Raw genomic sequence first — 13,527 nt, forward strand, 5'->3', positions numbered from 1 at the left:
CCCATGTCCCCTCCCCGTGTCCCTGCTCTCCCTGCTGTCCCCTCTTGTAGTGTCCCCACGCTGTCCCCATGTCCCACCTTCTGCGTGAAGACCAGGGCGCGCTCTCCCCTGGGTGTCCCCACGCTGTCCCCTGGCTGTCCCTGAGTATCCCCATGTCTCTCCATGTCCCCTGGGTGTCCCCACGGTGTCCCCATGCTGTCCCCACGGCGTCCCCGTGTCCCCACCTTGTGCATAAAGACCAGGGCGCTCTGTCCCTGGGTGTCCCATGTCCCTCCATGTCCCCTGGGTGTCCCCTGGGTGTCCCCACCTTATGCATGAAGACAAGCGCGCGCTGTCCCCTGGGTGTCCCCATGTCCCTCTATGTCCCCTGAGTGTCCCCACAGTGTCTCCACCTTGTGCATGAAGACCAGGGCGCGCTTGTCCCCACGGTGTCCCCACGGTGTCCCCATGTCCCACCTTGTGCATGAAGACCAGCGTGCGCTGCCCCCTGAGGGGCCCCTGGCTGTCCCCATGGTGTCCCCACCTTGTGCATGAAGACAAGCGCGCGCTGTCCCCCTGGGTGTCCCCATGTCCCTCCATGTCCCCTGGGTGTCCCCATGGTGTCCCCATGGTGTCCCCACGGTGTCCCCACCTTGTGCATGAAGACCAGGGCGCTCCGTCCCCTGGGTGTCCCCATGTCTCTCATGTGTCCCCACTTTGTGCATGAAGACCAGGGCGCGCTGTCCCCCACAGTGTCCCCTGGGTGTCCCCACCGCTGTCCCCTGGGTGTCCCCATGTCCCCACCTTGTGCATGAAGACCAGGGCGCTCCGTCCCCTGGGTGTCCCATGTCCCTCCATGTCCCTGGGTGTCCCACGCTGTCCCCATGGTGTCCCCACCTTGTGCATGAAGACCAGGGCACATTGACCCCTGGGTGTCCCCACAGTGTCCCGTGGGTTCCCCATGTCCCCACCTTGTGCATGAAGACCAGGGCGCTCCGTCCCCTGGGTGTCCCCCATGTCCCTCCATGTCCCCTGGGTGTCCCCACGGTGTCCCCACCCTTGTGCATGAAGACCAGGGCGCGCTCGTGGCAGTTGTTGGCCTCCTCGTAGGCCGGGTCGGTGACGCACTTGGCCTTCACCTGGCGCCGTCGCTGCTTCAGGTAGAGGTACCAGAGCTTGTAGCTGCGGGGACAGCGGGGACCGTGGGGACAGGGCCACCGCGGGGCCACCGCGGGCCACCAGCGGGGCCACCGCCGCGAGCACCCAGTGCCACCGGGGGCCACCACCCTGGTCACCATCATGGCCACCACCATGAGCACCCAGTGCCACCAGGGCCACCACCCTGGTCACCATCATGAGCACCCAGTGCCACTGGGGCCACCATCCTGGTCACCACCATGGCCACCCCCGCGAGCACCCACTGCCACCGGGGCCACCACCCTGGTCACCATCGTGAGCACCCAGTGCCACCAGGGCCACCACCCCAGTCACCATTGAGGTCACCATTGTGGCCACCACGTTGGTCACCATCGTGGCCACCACCATGAGCACCCAGTGCCACCAGGGCCACCATCCTGGTCAGCATTGAGGTCACCATTGTGGCCACAACCCTGGTCACCTGGCCACCACCATGAACACCCAGTGCCACCAGTGGGGCCACACCCTGGTCACTGGTCACCAGCGGGCCACCATTGAGGTCACCATCATGGCCACCACCCTGGTCACCATCGTGGTGACCACCATGAGCACCCAGTGCCATCAGGGCCACCATCCTGGTCAGCACTGAGGTCACCATTGTGGCCACCACCCTGGTCACCTGGCCACCACCCAGCCACCACTCAGGTCACCATCATGGTCTCCACCATGACCGCCACCCTGGTCACCATCGTGAGCACCCAGTGCCACCGGGGCCACCACCCTGGTCACCACCATGGCCACCCCCGCAAGCACCCACTGCCACCGGGGCCACCACCCTGGTCACCATCGTGAGCACCCAGTGCCACCGGGGCCACCACCCCGTCACCATTGAGGTCACCATTGTGGCCACCACGTTGGTCACCATCGTGGCCACCACCATGTACACCCAGTGCCACCAGTGGGGCCACCACCCTGGTCACCAACGAGGTCATCATGTGGCCACCACCCTGGTCACCATCGTGGTGACCACCATGAGCACCCAGTGCCATCAGGGCCACCATCCTGGTCAGCACTGAGGTCACCATTGTGGCCACCACCCTGGTCACCTGGCCACCACCCCAGCCACCACTCAGGTCACCATCATGGTCTCCACCATGACCGCCACCCTGGTCACCATCGTGAGCACCCACTGCCACCAGGGCCACCACCATGGTCACCATCGTGGCCACCATCGTGAGCACCCAGTGCCACCAGTGGGGCCACCACCCTGGTCGCCATCGTGAGCACCCAGTGCCACTGGGACCACCACCCTGGTCACCACCATGGCCACCATCATGAGCACCCAGTGCCACCAGGGTACCCACCCTGGTCACCCAGCCACCAGTGGGGCCACCACCATGAGCACCCAGTGCCATCGGGGCCACCACCCCGGTCACCATTGAGGTCACCATTGTGGCCACCACCCTGGTCACCATCGTGGCCACCACCATGAGCACCAGTGCCACCGGGGCCACCATCCTGGCCACCATCATAGACACCACCATGAGCACCCAGTGCCACCGGGCCACCACCCTGGTCACCATCGAAGTCACCATTGTGGCCACCACCCTGGTCACCTGGCCACCATCCCAGCCACCACCCTGGTCACCACCATGGTCTCCCCCATCACCACCACCCTGGTCACCATCGTGAGCACCCAGTGCCCCCAGGGCCACCACCCCGGTCACCATCATGGCCACAACTGGGGCCACCCCCCCTGGTCACCATCGCGGCCACCACCATGAGCACCTGGCCACCACCTTGGCCACCGTCATGAGCACCCTGTGCCAACGGGGCCACCACCCTGGTCACCATCGTGGCCACTGCCGCCAGCACCCGGCCACCACCAGGGCCACCGTCGTGGCCACCACCCTGGTCACCACCATGGCCATCACCAGAGCCACCACCACGGTCACCATCATGGCTCCATTGACGTCACCACCATGGTCACCACGGGGGCCACCACCCCCCAACCAGCTGCCCCCCTCCTCTCTCCCCATGGGGACCCTCCCTGTGCCCAGGGGACATTGCAGTGACCCCGGGGGACATCACGGTGACCCTGTGGGACACCCAGTGGCCCTGTGGGGATGTGACACTGACCCCCAGAGGACGTCCTGGTGGCCCTAGGGACATGGCGGGGATGTTATGGACCCTATATGGGACATGGTTCTGCCCCAGGGACATGGTGGTGGCCCTGGGGACATCTTGGTGACACCACGGTGGCCCTGGGGACACGTTGGTGACATCACGGTCCACCTGCCGGGCAGCTGGCGCAGGGCCCTGGGGACACGGTGACACTATGGGACGCCAAGGGGACGTTGCAGTGAAACCAGGGGACATGGCTGTGTCCAAGGGGACACGGTGATGGCCCCGGTGACCCGTTGGTGACACCACGGTCCCACCTGCCAGGCAGCTGGCGCAGGGCCCTGGGGACAGCGATGTTATGGGACTCCAAGGGGACGTTGCAGTGACCCGGGGATGTTATGGGACCCCATGGGGACATTGCAGTGACCCCAGGGGACATGGTGGTGGCCCTGGTGACACCATGGTGGCCCTGGGGACACGTTGGTGACCTGTTGGTGACGTTGTGGTCCCACCTGCCCGGCAGCTGGCGCAGGGCCCTGGGGACACAGTGACGTTATGGGACCCCATGGGGATGTCGCAGTGACCCAGGGATGTTATGGGACCCCAGGGGACACGGTGGTGGCCCTGGTGACACCGTGGTGGCCCGGTGACCCGTCGGTGACATCGCGGTGTCCCACCTGCCTGGCAGCTGCCGCAGGGCCCTGGGGACACAGTGACATTATAGGACCCCATGGGGACATTGCAGTGACCCCAGGGGACATGGTGGTGACCCCGATGACCCGTTGGTGACATGTTGGTGACACTATGGTTCCACCAGCTGGGCAGCTGGCGCAGGGCCCTGGGGACACGGTGATGTTATAGGACTCCATGGGAGATTGCAGTGATCCCAGGGGACACGATGGTGGCCCTGGGGACACATTGGTGACCCGTTGGTGACACGTGGTGATGCTGCGGTCCCACCTGCCCGGCAGCTGGCACAGGGCCCTGGCGACACAGTGACGTTATGGGACCCCATGGGGACATTGCAGTGACCCCAGGGGATGTTATGGGACCCCAGGGGACATGGTGGTGGCCTGGTGACACCGTGGTGGCCCCGGTGACCCATCGGTGACCCGTTGGTGACCCGTTGGTGACATTGCAGTGTCCCACCTGCCCGGCAGCTGCCGCAGGGCCCTGGGGACAGAGTGACGTTATAGGACCCCATGGGACATTGCAGTGACCCCAGGGGACACGGTGGTGGCCCTGGTGACCCGTTGGTGACACCGTGGTCCCACCTGCCCAGCAGCTGCCGCAGGGCCCTGGGAACACGGTGACGTTATGGGACCCCCATGGGGATGTCGCAGTGACCCAGGGGATGTTATGGGACCCCAGCCGGGACACGGTGGTGACCCCGATGACCCGTTGGTGACACATTGGTGACACCGCGGTCCCACCTGCCCCGGCAGCTGCCGCAGGGCCCTCTCGTACAGCAGGTTGAGCCGCGCGGGCGGCGCCCGGCGCTTGGCGTCCAGGTAGCGCAGCCAGGAACGGACCGAGAAGGGACAGCGCAGGAGCTGCTCCTCGTGGGACACGTCCTCCGCGGCCTGGGACAATGAGGGACATTGGGGACAATGAGGGACATCGGGGACATTGGGGATAACGGAGACATCGGGGACATCGGGGATAACGGGGACACGGAGCCAGGAGGGGACCGAGAAGGGACAGCGCAGGAGCTGCTCCTCGTGGGACACGTCCTCGGCGGCCTGGGGACAATGAGGGACATTGGGGACAATGAGGGACATCGGGACAATGAGGGACATCGGGGACATTGGGATAATGAAGGACATCGGGGACATTGGGGATAACGGGGACATGGAGCCAGGAGCTGCTCCTCGTGGGACACGTCCTCCGCAGCCTGGGGACAACGAGGGACATTGGGGACATCGGGGACAATGAGGGACATCAGGGACAATGAGGGACATCGGGGACATTGGGGATAACAGGGACATCGGGGACATGGAGCCAGGAGCTGCTCCTCATGGGACACGTCCTCGGCGGCCTGGGGACAATGAGGGACATTGGGGACACATGGGGACGTCAGGGGACATGAGAATGAGAGGGGGAACTTGTCCCCGTGTCCCCTCACGTCCGCATCGGGGAACATATGGGGACATTAGGGGACAGGAAGATGTGAGGACGTTGGGGGACACAGGGACACGGGACATAGGGGGACATGGGGACGTGAGGGGGACAACGTGAGGATGGTGATGAGGAGGGAGGTGACAACGGGGGACAGGGATGGGGACATGGGGGGGATGAGGGGACAGCGGGACAAGAAGACAAGGACAGAGAGGAAGGGACATGGATGGGGACACGGACACCAATGGGGACACGGGACACCAGTGGGGACACAGAGCGGGGACAGAGCAAGGGGACAGGGTGGGGACACCCTTGGGGACACCTTGGGACACCCTTGGGGACAGAGCCAGGGCCCACGGGGACAGAGCGACCCGGAGGGGAGGGACAGCGGCGACCGCGGGACACCGGGGTGTCCCCAACCCCCCCACGTGGCCCCGCCCCCGCAAGATGGCGCCCGCGCCCCTCCCCCACTCACCAAGAGCAGCTCCGGGCGCCCCGCGGCCGCTGTCGCCTCTGTCGCCTCTGTCGCCATCTCTGTCCCCTCTGTCGCCATCTCTGTCGCCTCTTCTGTCCTTCTGTCGCCGCCTCTGTCGCCTCCGTCCCCACCTCTGTCGCCTCTATCCCCATTTCCGTCGCCTCTGTCGCTTCTGCCACCTCTACCGCCATTTGCGTCGCTTCTGTCACCATTCCTGTCGCCTCTGTCGCCGCCTCTGTCGCCTCTGTCGCATCTCTGTCGTCCCCTCTGTCGCCTCTGCCGTCTCTGTCGCCGCTCCCTCCGCCGCCCCTGTCGCTCCGTCGCCATTTCGGGGGTTTCTGTCACCATTTCTGTGGTTTCCGTCCCCATCTCTGTCACTTTTGTCCCCGTTTCTGCCATTTTTGTCCCCGTTTCTGTCGCTTCCGTCGCCTCCGGCCCCTCTCGCTCCGCCATGGCCGCCAGCTCCCGCCCGCGCTTCCGGCGCGCTGAGTGACGTCACGTGCCTCGCTGACGTCACGCGCCGCGCTTCGCGCCCCGCCCCGCCTCAGCCGCGCCCCGCCCCGCCTCCCGCCGCCGCCCGCCAATGGGAGGCGCCGACGCTGCGCGGGCGGCCAATGGGGGGCCGCGATGCTGCGGGGCGGCGCGGCCGGCGCGGCGCGGGCGCCGCCATGGGGGTGAAGCTGGAGGTGTTCCGGGTGCGCGGGGCGGGGGGGGGCAATAAGGGGGGGGTATTTGGGTCGGGGGGGCAAAACGGGCCTGGGGGGGGGGGTGTTTGAGGGGGGCAATAGGACCATGGGGGGGGGGGTCGGGGGGGTTTTAGGCCCCCGGGGGGGCAATAAGGGGGGTCGGGGGAGGCAGCACGTTCCCCCCCCCCCCCCCGCGGGTGGCCCTGGTGTCCCCAAGGGGCCTCAGGGGACCCCGGGGGGGCAGGGGACATTGGGGAGGGGTCACATGACCCCGTGTGCCCCCCCCCCCCCTTGGTGACCTCATGTCCCCCTGTCGCGGGCACCCCCAATGTCCCTGTGACCCCCCCTGTGTTCCCCCCTTTGGTGTCCCCATGTCCCCCTTGGTGGCACCCCCCATGTCCCCATGTCCCCCCCTCGGTGTCCCCGTGTTCCCCTTGGTGACCCCCGTATCCCCATATCCCTCCTGGTGACACCCCTGATGTTCCTGTGCCCCCCCCCATGTCCCCCTTGGTGACACCCCCCATGTCCCTGTGACCCCCCTTGGTGTCCCCGTGTCCCCCTCTCCGGGGACACCCCGGTGCCCCCATGTCCCCCATGGTGACACTCCGTGTCCCCATGTCCCCCGTGGTCCCCCCGTGTCCCCCAGGTGACACTCCTGATGTCCCCGTGTCCTCGCGGTGACCCCCGCTGTCCCTGTCCCCAGATGCTCCTCTATTTGTCCTTCCCCGTCTCCATGTTCTGGGTGTCCAACCAGGGCGGCTACTTCGAGGAGCGCGTGGAGCGCAGGAAGGTGACGGGGACAGCGGGGACGGGGGGGACAGGGGACAGGGAGGACGGGGACACTGGGGGGACAGGGACACCAGGGCCCCTCCTGGAGCGCAGGAAGGTGACGGGGACAGGGGGACAGGGACGGGGGGACAGGGGGGACGGGGACACCGGGGGGACAGGAGGGACGGGGGGATGGGGACACTGGGGCCCCTTGTGGAGCGCAGGAAGGTGACGGGGACGGAGGGGACAGGGACGGGGGGACAGGGGGGATGGGGACACCAGGGGGACGGGGGGACAGGGGCCGCTCGTGGAGCGCAGGAAGGTGACAGGGACAGGGGGACAGGGGGGACGGGGACACCGGGGGGACAGGAGGGACGGGGGGACAGGGGACACTGGGGCCCCTTGTGGAGCGCAGGAAGGTGACGGGGACAGGGACAGGGGGACAGGGGGGACATCGGGGGGACAGGGGGGACAGGGGACAGGGAGGACGGGGACACCGGGGGGATGGGGACACCGGGGCCCCTCCTGGAGCACAGGAAGGTGACGGGGACAGGGGGACAGGGGACACCAGGGGGACAGGGGACGGGGACACCAGGGCCCCTTGTGGAGTGCAGGAAGGTGACGGGGACAGGGGACATCGGGGGGACAGGGACACCGGGGCCCCTCCTGGAGCGCAAGAAGGTGACGGGGACACCGGAGGGACAGGGGGGACGGGGACACTGGGGCCCCTTGTGGAGCGCAGGAAGGTGACAAGGACAGGGGACGGGGGACAGGGGGGACGGGGACACCAGGGCCCCTCATGGGGCACAGGAAGGTGACAGGGACAGGGGGGACGGGGGGGGCTGTGCCCGGACGCCGGGGCCCCTTGTTGGGGGGGGATGGGGACACCCGGACGCCGGGGCCCCCGTCCCCCCCCGGTGACGCCCCCTCCTTCCGCAGCGGGAGATCTTCCCCCCCGACGACCCCGAGCGGGTGAGAGCGGCGGCCCCGGTGTCCCCCGTGTCACCCCGGTGTCACCCCGGTGTCCCCAGGGCCACCCGGTGTCCCCAGGGCCATCCCCGGTGTCCCTGGGACCATCCCAATGTCCCCAGGGCCGTCCCAGTGCCCCCAGCACTGTCCCCAGTGCCACCCCCAGTGTCCCCAGTGCTGTCCCCTGTGTCACCCCGGTGTCACCCCGGTGTCCCCAGGGCCACCCAGTGTCCCCAGGGCCATCCCCGGTGTCCCTGGGACCATCCCAATGTCCCCAGGGCCGTCCCAGTGCCCCCAGCACTGTCCCCAGTGCCACCCCCAGTGTCCCCAGTGCTGTCCCCTGTGTCACCCCGGTGTCACCCCGGTGTCCCCAGGGCCACCCGGTGTCCCCAATCCTGTTCCCACTGTCCCCAGTGCCACCCCCAGTGTCCCCTCCCTCTCGCCAAGCCCAAGTCAGGAGGGGACACCTGCAGGCCATGTCCCTGTGTCCCTGTCCCCATGTCCCCATCCCCATGTCCTGTGTTCCCATGTCCCTGTCCCCATGTCCCATGTCCTTGTCCCCCTCCTTGTGTCCCCATGTCCCTGTCCCCGTGTCCCCATGTCCCCGTGTCCCCATGTTCCTGTCCTCATGTCCCTGTCCCCCTGTCCCGATGTCCCCGTGTCCCTGTCCCCGTGTCCCCATGTCCCTGTCCCCGTGTCCCCATGTCCCCGTGTCCCCATGTTCCTGTCCTCATGTCCCTGTCCCCATGTCCCTGTCCCCATGTCCTGTCCCCATGTCCCGGTGTCCCCATGTCCCTGTCCCCATGTCCCCATCGCCGTGTCCCTGTCCCCCTCCCTGTGTCCCCATGTCCCCCTCCCCGTGCCCATGTCCCTGTCCCCCTCCTTGTGTCCCCATGTCCCTGTCCCCGTGTCCTGATGTCCCCATGTCCCCGTGTCCCTGTCCCCGCAGCGGCGGCGGATGCGGGAGCTCAAGGAGCGGCTGCGCCGGGCGCAGGAGGGGACCCGCTGAGGGCCCCGGTGACACCGCGGTGACAGAGAGGACACGCGGCTGCGGCCTGGGGACATCGCGGGGACACACCGGTGACATAAGGGACACATGGATGTGGCCTGGTGACATCATGGAGGCACATCAGTGACACAAAGAATACACAGACATGGCCTGGTGGCATCGTGGGGACACGTCGATGGAGTAAGGGACATGCAGACACAGCTTGGTGACATCACGGGGACACACCGGTGACATAAGGGATACATGGATGTGGCCTGGTGACATCACAGGGACACGTTGGTGACATAAAGGATGTACAGATGTGGCCTGGTGACAGCATGGGGACACGCCAGTGACATAAGGGACACATGGATGCGGCCTGGTGACATCATGGGGACACATCGGTGATACGAGGGACACACCGACATGGCCTGGTGACATCGTGGGGATACGCTGGGGACATAAGGGACATGCGGATACAGCCTGGTGACATCACAGAGACGCGTCAGTGACATAAGGGACACACAGATGTGGCCTGGTGGCATCATGGGGACATACCGGTGACATAAGGGACGTGCAGACCTGTCCTGATGCCACCGCTGGGGACGCGTTGGGGACAGAGGGGACTTTGACCAGGGCCCGCGCAACCCCTTGGGGACACTTGGTGCCACCCACAATGTCCCCAGGCTCCAATAAACGGTGCTGGCCCCTCCCCGTGCAGCTGCCACGTGTTTGTCCCCAAGTGCCACCGGGGTGTCACTCGTGTCCCCTGCTGCCAGCCCTGGGTGTCCCATGTCCCCGAGGGCTCCCATGTGCAGCCCTGGTGTCCCCAAGTGCCACCAAGAGACTCTGGGTCACCTAGTGCCACCCAGGTGTCCTGTGTCCCCAAGTGCCACCAGCAAACCTGGATGTCCAGTGTCCCCTAGTGCCACCCAGGTGTCCTGTGTCCCCAAGTGCCACCCAGATGTCCCTAAGCACACCCAGTGACTTGGAAATGCCACCCAGGTGTCACCCGGATGTCCCATGTCCTCAAGTGCCATCCAAGGACCCAACTGTGCCATGTCCCCAAGTGCCACCCGATGATTTGGTTGTCACACAGCCCAAAGTGCCACCCAGGTGTCCCAAGTGCCACCCCATGACGTGGGTGTCCCATGTCCCCAAGTGCCACCCAGTGATTTGGATGTCCCATGCCCAAGCGCCACCCATGGCCCTGACTGTGCCATGTCCCCAAGTGCCACCCGGTGTCCCCAGGTGCCAGCGCAGAGCAGACAGGCGGGGGGGGAGGGGACATTTTATTGGGGGGGGGGGGGTCACGGGATGGGGCTGCTGGTGACACCGGTGACACCGGGGGAGGGGAGGGGCCGGTGACACAGGGGGCTCCCGGCTGCAGCTCTCACTTCTGCTGGGGACAAAGCGGGGTGGGGGGGAGGTGACACCGCTGTCACCCCCCCCCAATTTGGGTGCTCCCCCCGTGGGTGTCCCCTCCCCCCCATGAGCCCCCCCCGGGTGCTCCTCCCATTGCCCCCCCCATGGGTGCCCCCCCTCAGGGGACACCCCTCCCCCCACACACATATGGGTGCCCCTGTCGTGTCCCCCCACCCCGGGTCCCCCCCCATGGGTGACCCCCCCCAATGGGTGCGCCCCCCCCCCCCCCATGGGTGCCCCCATGGGTGCCCACCCTATAGGTGCCCCCCCATGGGCTCCCCCCTACGGCCCCCCCATTGGATCCACCCGTGGGTGCCCCCTTCGGTCCCGCCCCCCGGTGGATGCCCCGCCCCCCGGTGGATGCCCCGCCCCCCGGTGGATGCCCCGCCCCCCGTGGCCCCGCCCCCTGCGCGCGCACCCGCGGGGGGGGGAACCCGGGCATCTGCTCCACGCGCAGCCGCTGCTCGTCCATGCGGCGGCCCTGCGCATGCGCCAGCAGCTCCAGCAGCGCCTCCGCGCCTGCGCCGTGACGTCAGCGCCGCGTCACGGCGGGGACACGCCCCCTCGAGTGGGACACGCCCCCCGCCGTGACGCGCTCCCCTCGAGGACACGCCCCCCTCCCCGCCCCGGGAGGACACGCCCCCACTCTGCGCCCGCCCCCGCCTTGAGGCCCCGCCCCTCCCCTCTAGGCCCCGCCCCGACCGCGGGAAAAAGCGCCGCGGGCGGGAACGGCGCGGCCCCCACCCCACCCCGTCCCCGTGTCCCCCCGTGTCCCCCCCGCGCCCCCAGGTCCCCGTGTCCCCCCGTCCCCGTGTCCCATGTCCCCCTGTCCTTGTGTCCCCACCGTGTCGCCGTTGTCCCCCCATCCCCGTGCCCCCCCATCCCCCCAGTCCCCGTGTCCCCCAAGTCCCCCCTTCCCCGTCCCCTCTGTGTCCCCCCATGTCCCCCTGTCCCCCCGCTCCCGTGTCCCCTCCGTGTCCCCTCCGTGTCCCCGTGTCACCGTCGGCGGCGGGCGGGAGGCTGCAGCGCTGCTGCTCCAGGCGGCTGCCCTGGACCGCGCTCAGCAGCGCGAAGAAACCGGCCTGTTCGGGGGGCTCCGGGGAGCCCTCCTGGGGGGGACCCGAGTCAGGGGGGACCCGAGTCAGGGGACACCGAGTGGGGGACACCGGGCGGGGACACCCCGAGTCAGGGGACACCCGAGTCAGGGGACACCGGGCGGGGGACACCCTGAATCAGGGGACACCGGGCAGGGGACACCCGAGTCAGGGGACACCCCGAGTCAGGGGACACCCTGAATCAGGGGACACCCGAGTCAGGGGACACCCCCGCACCCGCTCACGGGGCCCCGGCGTCCGGGACAGCCCCTGTCCGGTGGGGGGGGCTCTGCTAACACGTCCCGAGGGGCCCCGGCGTCCGGGCCGCCCACCCTTGGGTGCCCTTCCCAGGGGCCCCTCAACCAGGGGACCCCCTCCCGCCTCCACCCCAGGGGCCCAGGCGTCCGAGACCCTCCCCTCCCCCACGGTGCCACCCTAGGGACAGGTCACCCCCCCCCCCCCCCAAGGCACCCGGGACCCCCCCACCCCCCCCAGCACCCATGGGTGCCCCCCGCCCCCCCCTCACCTCGCTGCCCGGGTCCGAACCGGCCTCCAGCTCCTTCTTGGCCTCGTCCCCGGGGGGGGCGGCCATGGCGCCCGGTGACACCGGACGGGGGTGACACCGAGTTGGGGTGACACCGGATTCAGGTGACACCGACTGTGGGTGACAGCGGCTCCGGGTGACACCCAATTGGGGTGACACCAGCTCCGGGTGACACCGAGCTGGGGTGACACCCAGTTGGGGTGACGCCGGCTCCGGGTGACGCCGGCTCCGGGTGACAGCGGCTCTGGGTGACGCGGGTGGCCCCCGCCGCCCTTTATAGCCCCCGGGCGCCCCCACCCCTGGGTGCCCCCCCCGGCCCCGGATTATCCGGATCATTCGGCCCCGCGGGGGGGGGCAGCGCCCGCCGGCACCTGGAGGGGCCGGGGGGGCCCATGGGTGCCCGGGGGGGGGCACGGGGGCATCGGGGAGCCCATGGGTGCAGTAGGGGCGCCCATGGGTGCCCAGGGGGTGCATGGGGGACATGGGAGTTTTGGGGTGCTGTGGGGTGCCCCTGGGGGTCCCGGGGGGCATTAGGGGTCCGTATGGGGGTTTGGGGGGGACATGGGTGCCCCAGGGCGCCCATGGGTGCATTAGGGGTGCCCATGGGGTGCATTGGGGCGCATGAGCACCCTGGGGTGCCCCCGGGTGCATTTGCAGTCCCTATGGCTGCCCATGGGTGCCCGGGAGGACGTGAGGGCTTTGGGGTGCCCATGGGTGCATGGGGGGCGCCCATGGGTGCACTAGGGGTGCCCATGGGGTGCATTGGGGCACATGGGCGCCCATGGGTGCTCCCAGGTGCATTTGGGGTCCCTATGGCTGCCCATGGGTGCCAGGGGGGACATGGGTGCCTTTGGGGCGCCCATGGGTGCATGGGGGGTGCATGGGCGCCCCAGGGTGCCCGGGGGGGGCATGGGAGCTTTGGGGCGCCCATGGGTGTCCCGGGGGGACATGTGGGCATTAGGGGTCCCTATGGGTGCCCGGGGGTGCATTGGGGACATGGGAGTTTTGGGGTGCTCCAGGGTGCCCCTGGGTGCATCAGGGGCACCCATGGGTGCTCGGGGACACCCATGGGTGCCCGGGAGACGCAGGTGCTCGGGGGTGCCCCAGGGCTCACACAAGCTGGGGGGGTCCCAAGGGTGCTGGGGGCTGCGAGGGGCTCCTATGGGTGCTGGGGGGGCTATAGGGACCTCTGGGTGCGGGGTGGGGGGGGCTCTAGGGCG

At 68.5% G+C, this 13,527-nt stretch overlaps 2 protein-coding genes and 1 long non-coding RNA gene across 3 annotated transcripts in view; 2 read left to right on the plus strand and 1 right to left on the minus strand.

Moving 5' to 3' along the window:
• The first annotated feature begins 6,468 nt into the window (after nt 1-6,468).
• On the plus strand, nt 6,469-9,268 carry LOC148592385 (uncharacterized). Its single transcript, XR_015913946.1, has 3 exons — nt 6,469-6,528; nt 7,223-7,309; nt 9,206-9,268. It is a non-coding gene; the product is annotated as an uncharacterized LOC148592385 (long non-coding RNA).
• Nucleotides 9,269-10,637: 1,369 nt separating this feature from the next.
• Nucleotides 10,638-12,355, minus strand: PCP2 (Purkinje cell protein 2). Its single transcript, XM_088535096.1, has 4 exons — nt 12,290-12,355; nt 11,691-11,778; nt 11,088-11,188; nt 10,638-10,646 (listed from the first exon to the last, which is right to left on the minus strand). The coding sequence occupies exons 1-4, from the start codon at nt 12,353-12,355 to the stop codon at nt 10,638-10,640; spliced, it is 264 nt and encodes an 87-aa protein (XP_088391222.1).
• DNAJB1 (DnaJ heat shock protein family (Hsp40) member B1) overlaps nt 11,641-13,527 on the plus strand; it is a 77,802-nt gene continuing 75,915 nt past the window's right edge. The window contains exon 1 of the mRNA XM_088535101.1: nt 11,641-11,654. The gene's annotated coding sequence lies outside the window, so the exon portion shown is untranslated. The remainder of the gene's footprint in view (nt 11,655-13,527) is intronic.

The sequence above is a fragment of the Tinamus guttatus genome, unplaced genomic scaffold (genome assembly GCF_059628265.1).
Source record: "Tinamus guttatus ecotype Peru unplaced genomic scaffold, ASM5962826v1 Tinamus_guttatus_pri_ptg000615l, whole genome shotgun sequence".
In the NCBI taxonomy this organism is placed as follows: Eukaryota; Metazoa; Chordata; class Aves; order Tinamiformes; family Tinamidae; genus Tinamus; species Tinamus guttatus.

Excerpts from the sequence above, each read along its gene's own strand:
- PCP2 (XM_088535096.1), bottom strand. The coding sequence starts at position 12,355 with ATGGCCGCCCCCCCCGGGGACGAGGCCAAGAAGGAGCTGGAGGCCGGT. Across the intron at positions 11,779-12,289 it reads GTTCGGACCCGGGCAGCGAG|GAGGGCTCCCCGGAGCCCCC; the intron begins GTGAGGGGGGGG and ends GGTCCCCCCCAG. Across the intron at positions 11,189-11,690 it reads CCTGGAGCAGCAGCGCTGCA|GCGCGGAGGCGCTGCTGGAG; the intron begins GCCTCCCGCCCG and ends GTCACGGCGCAG.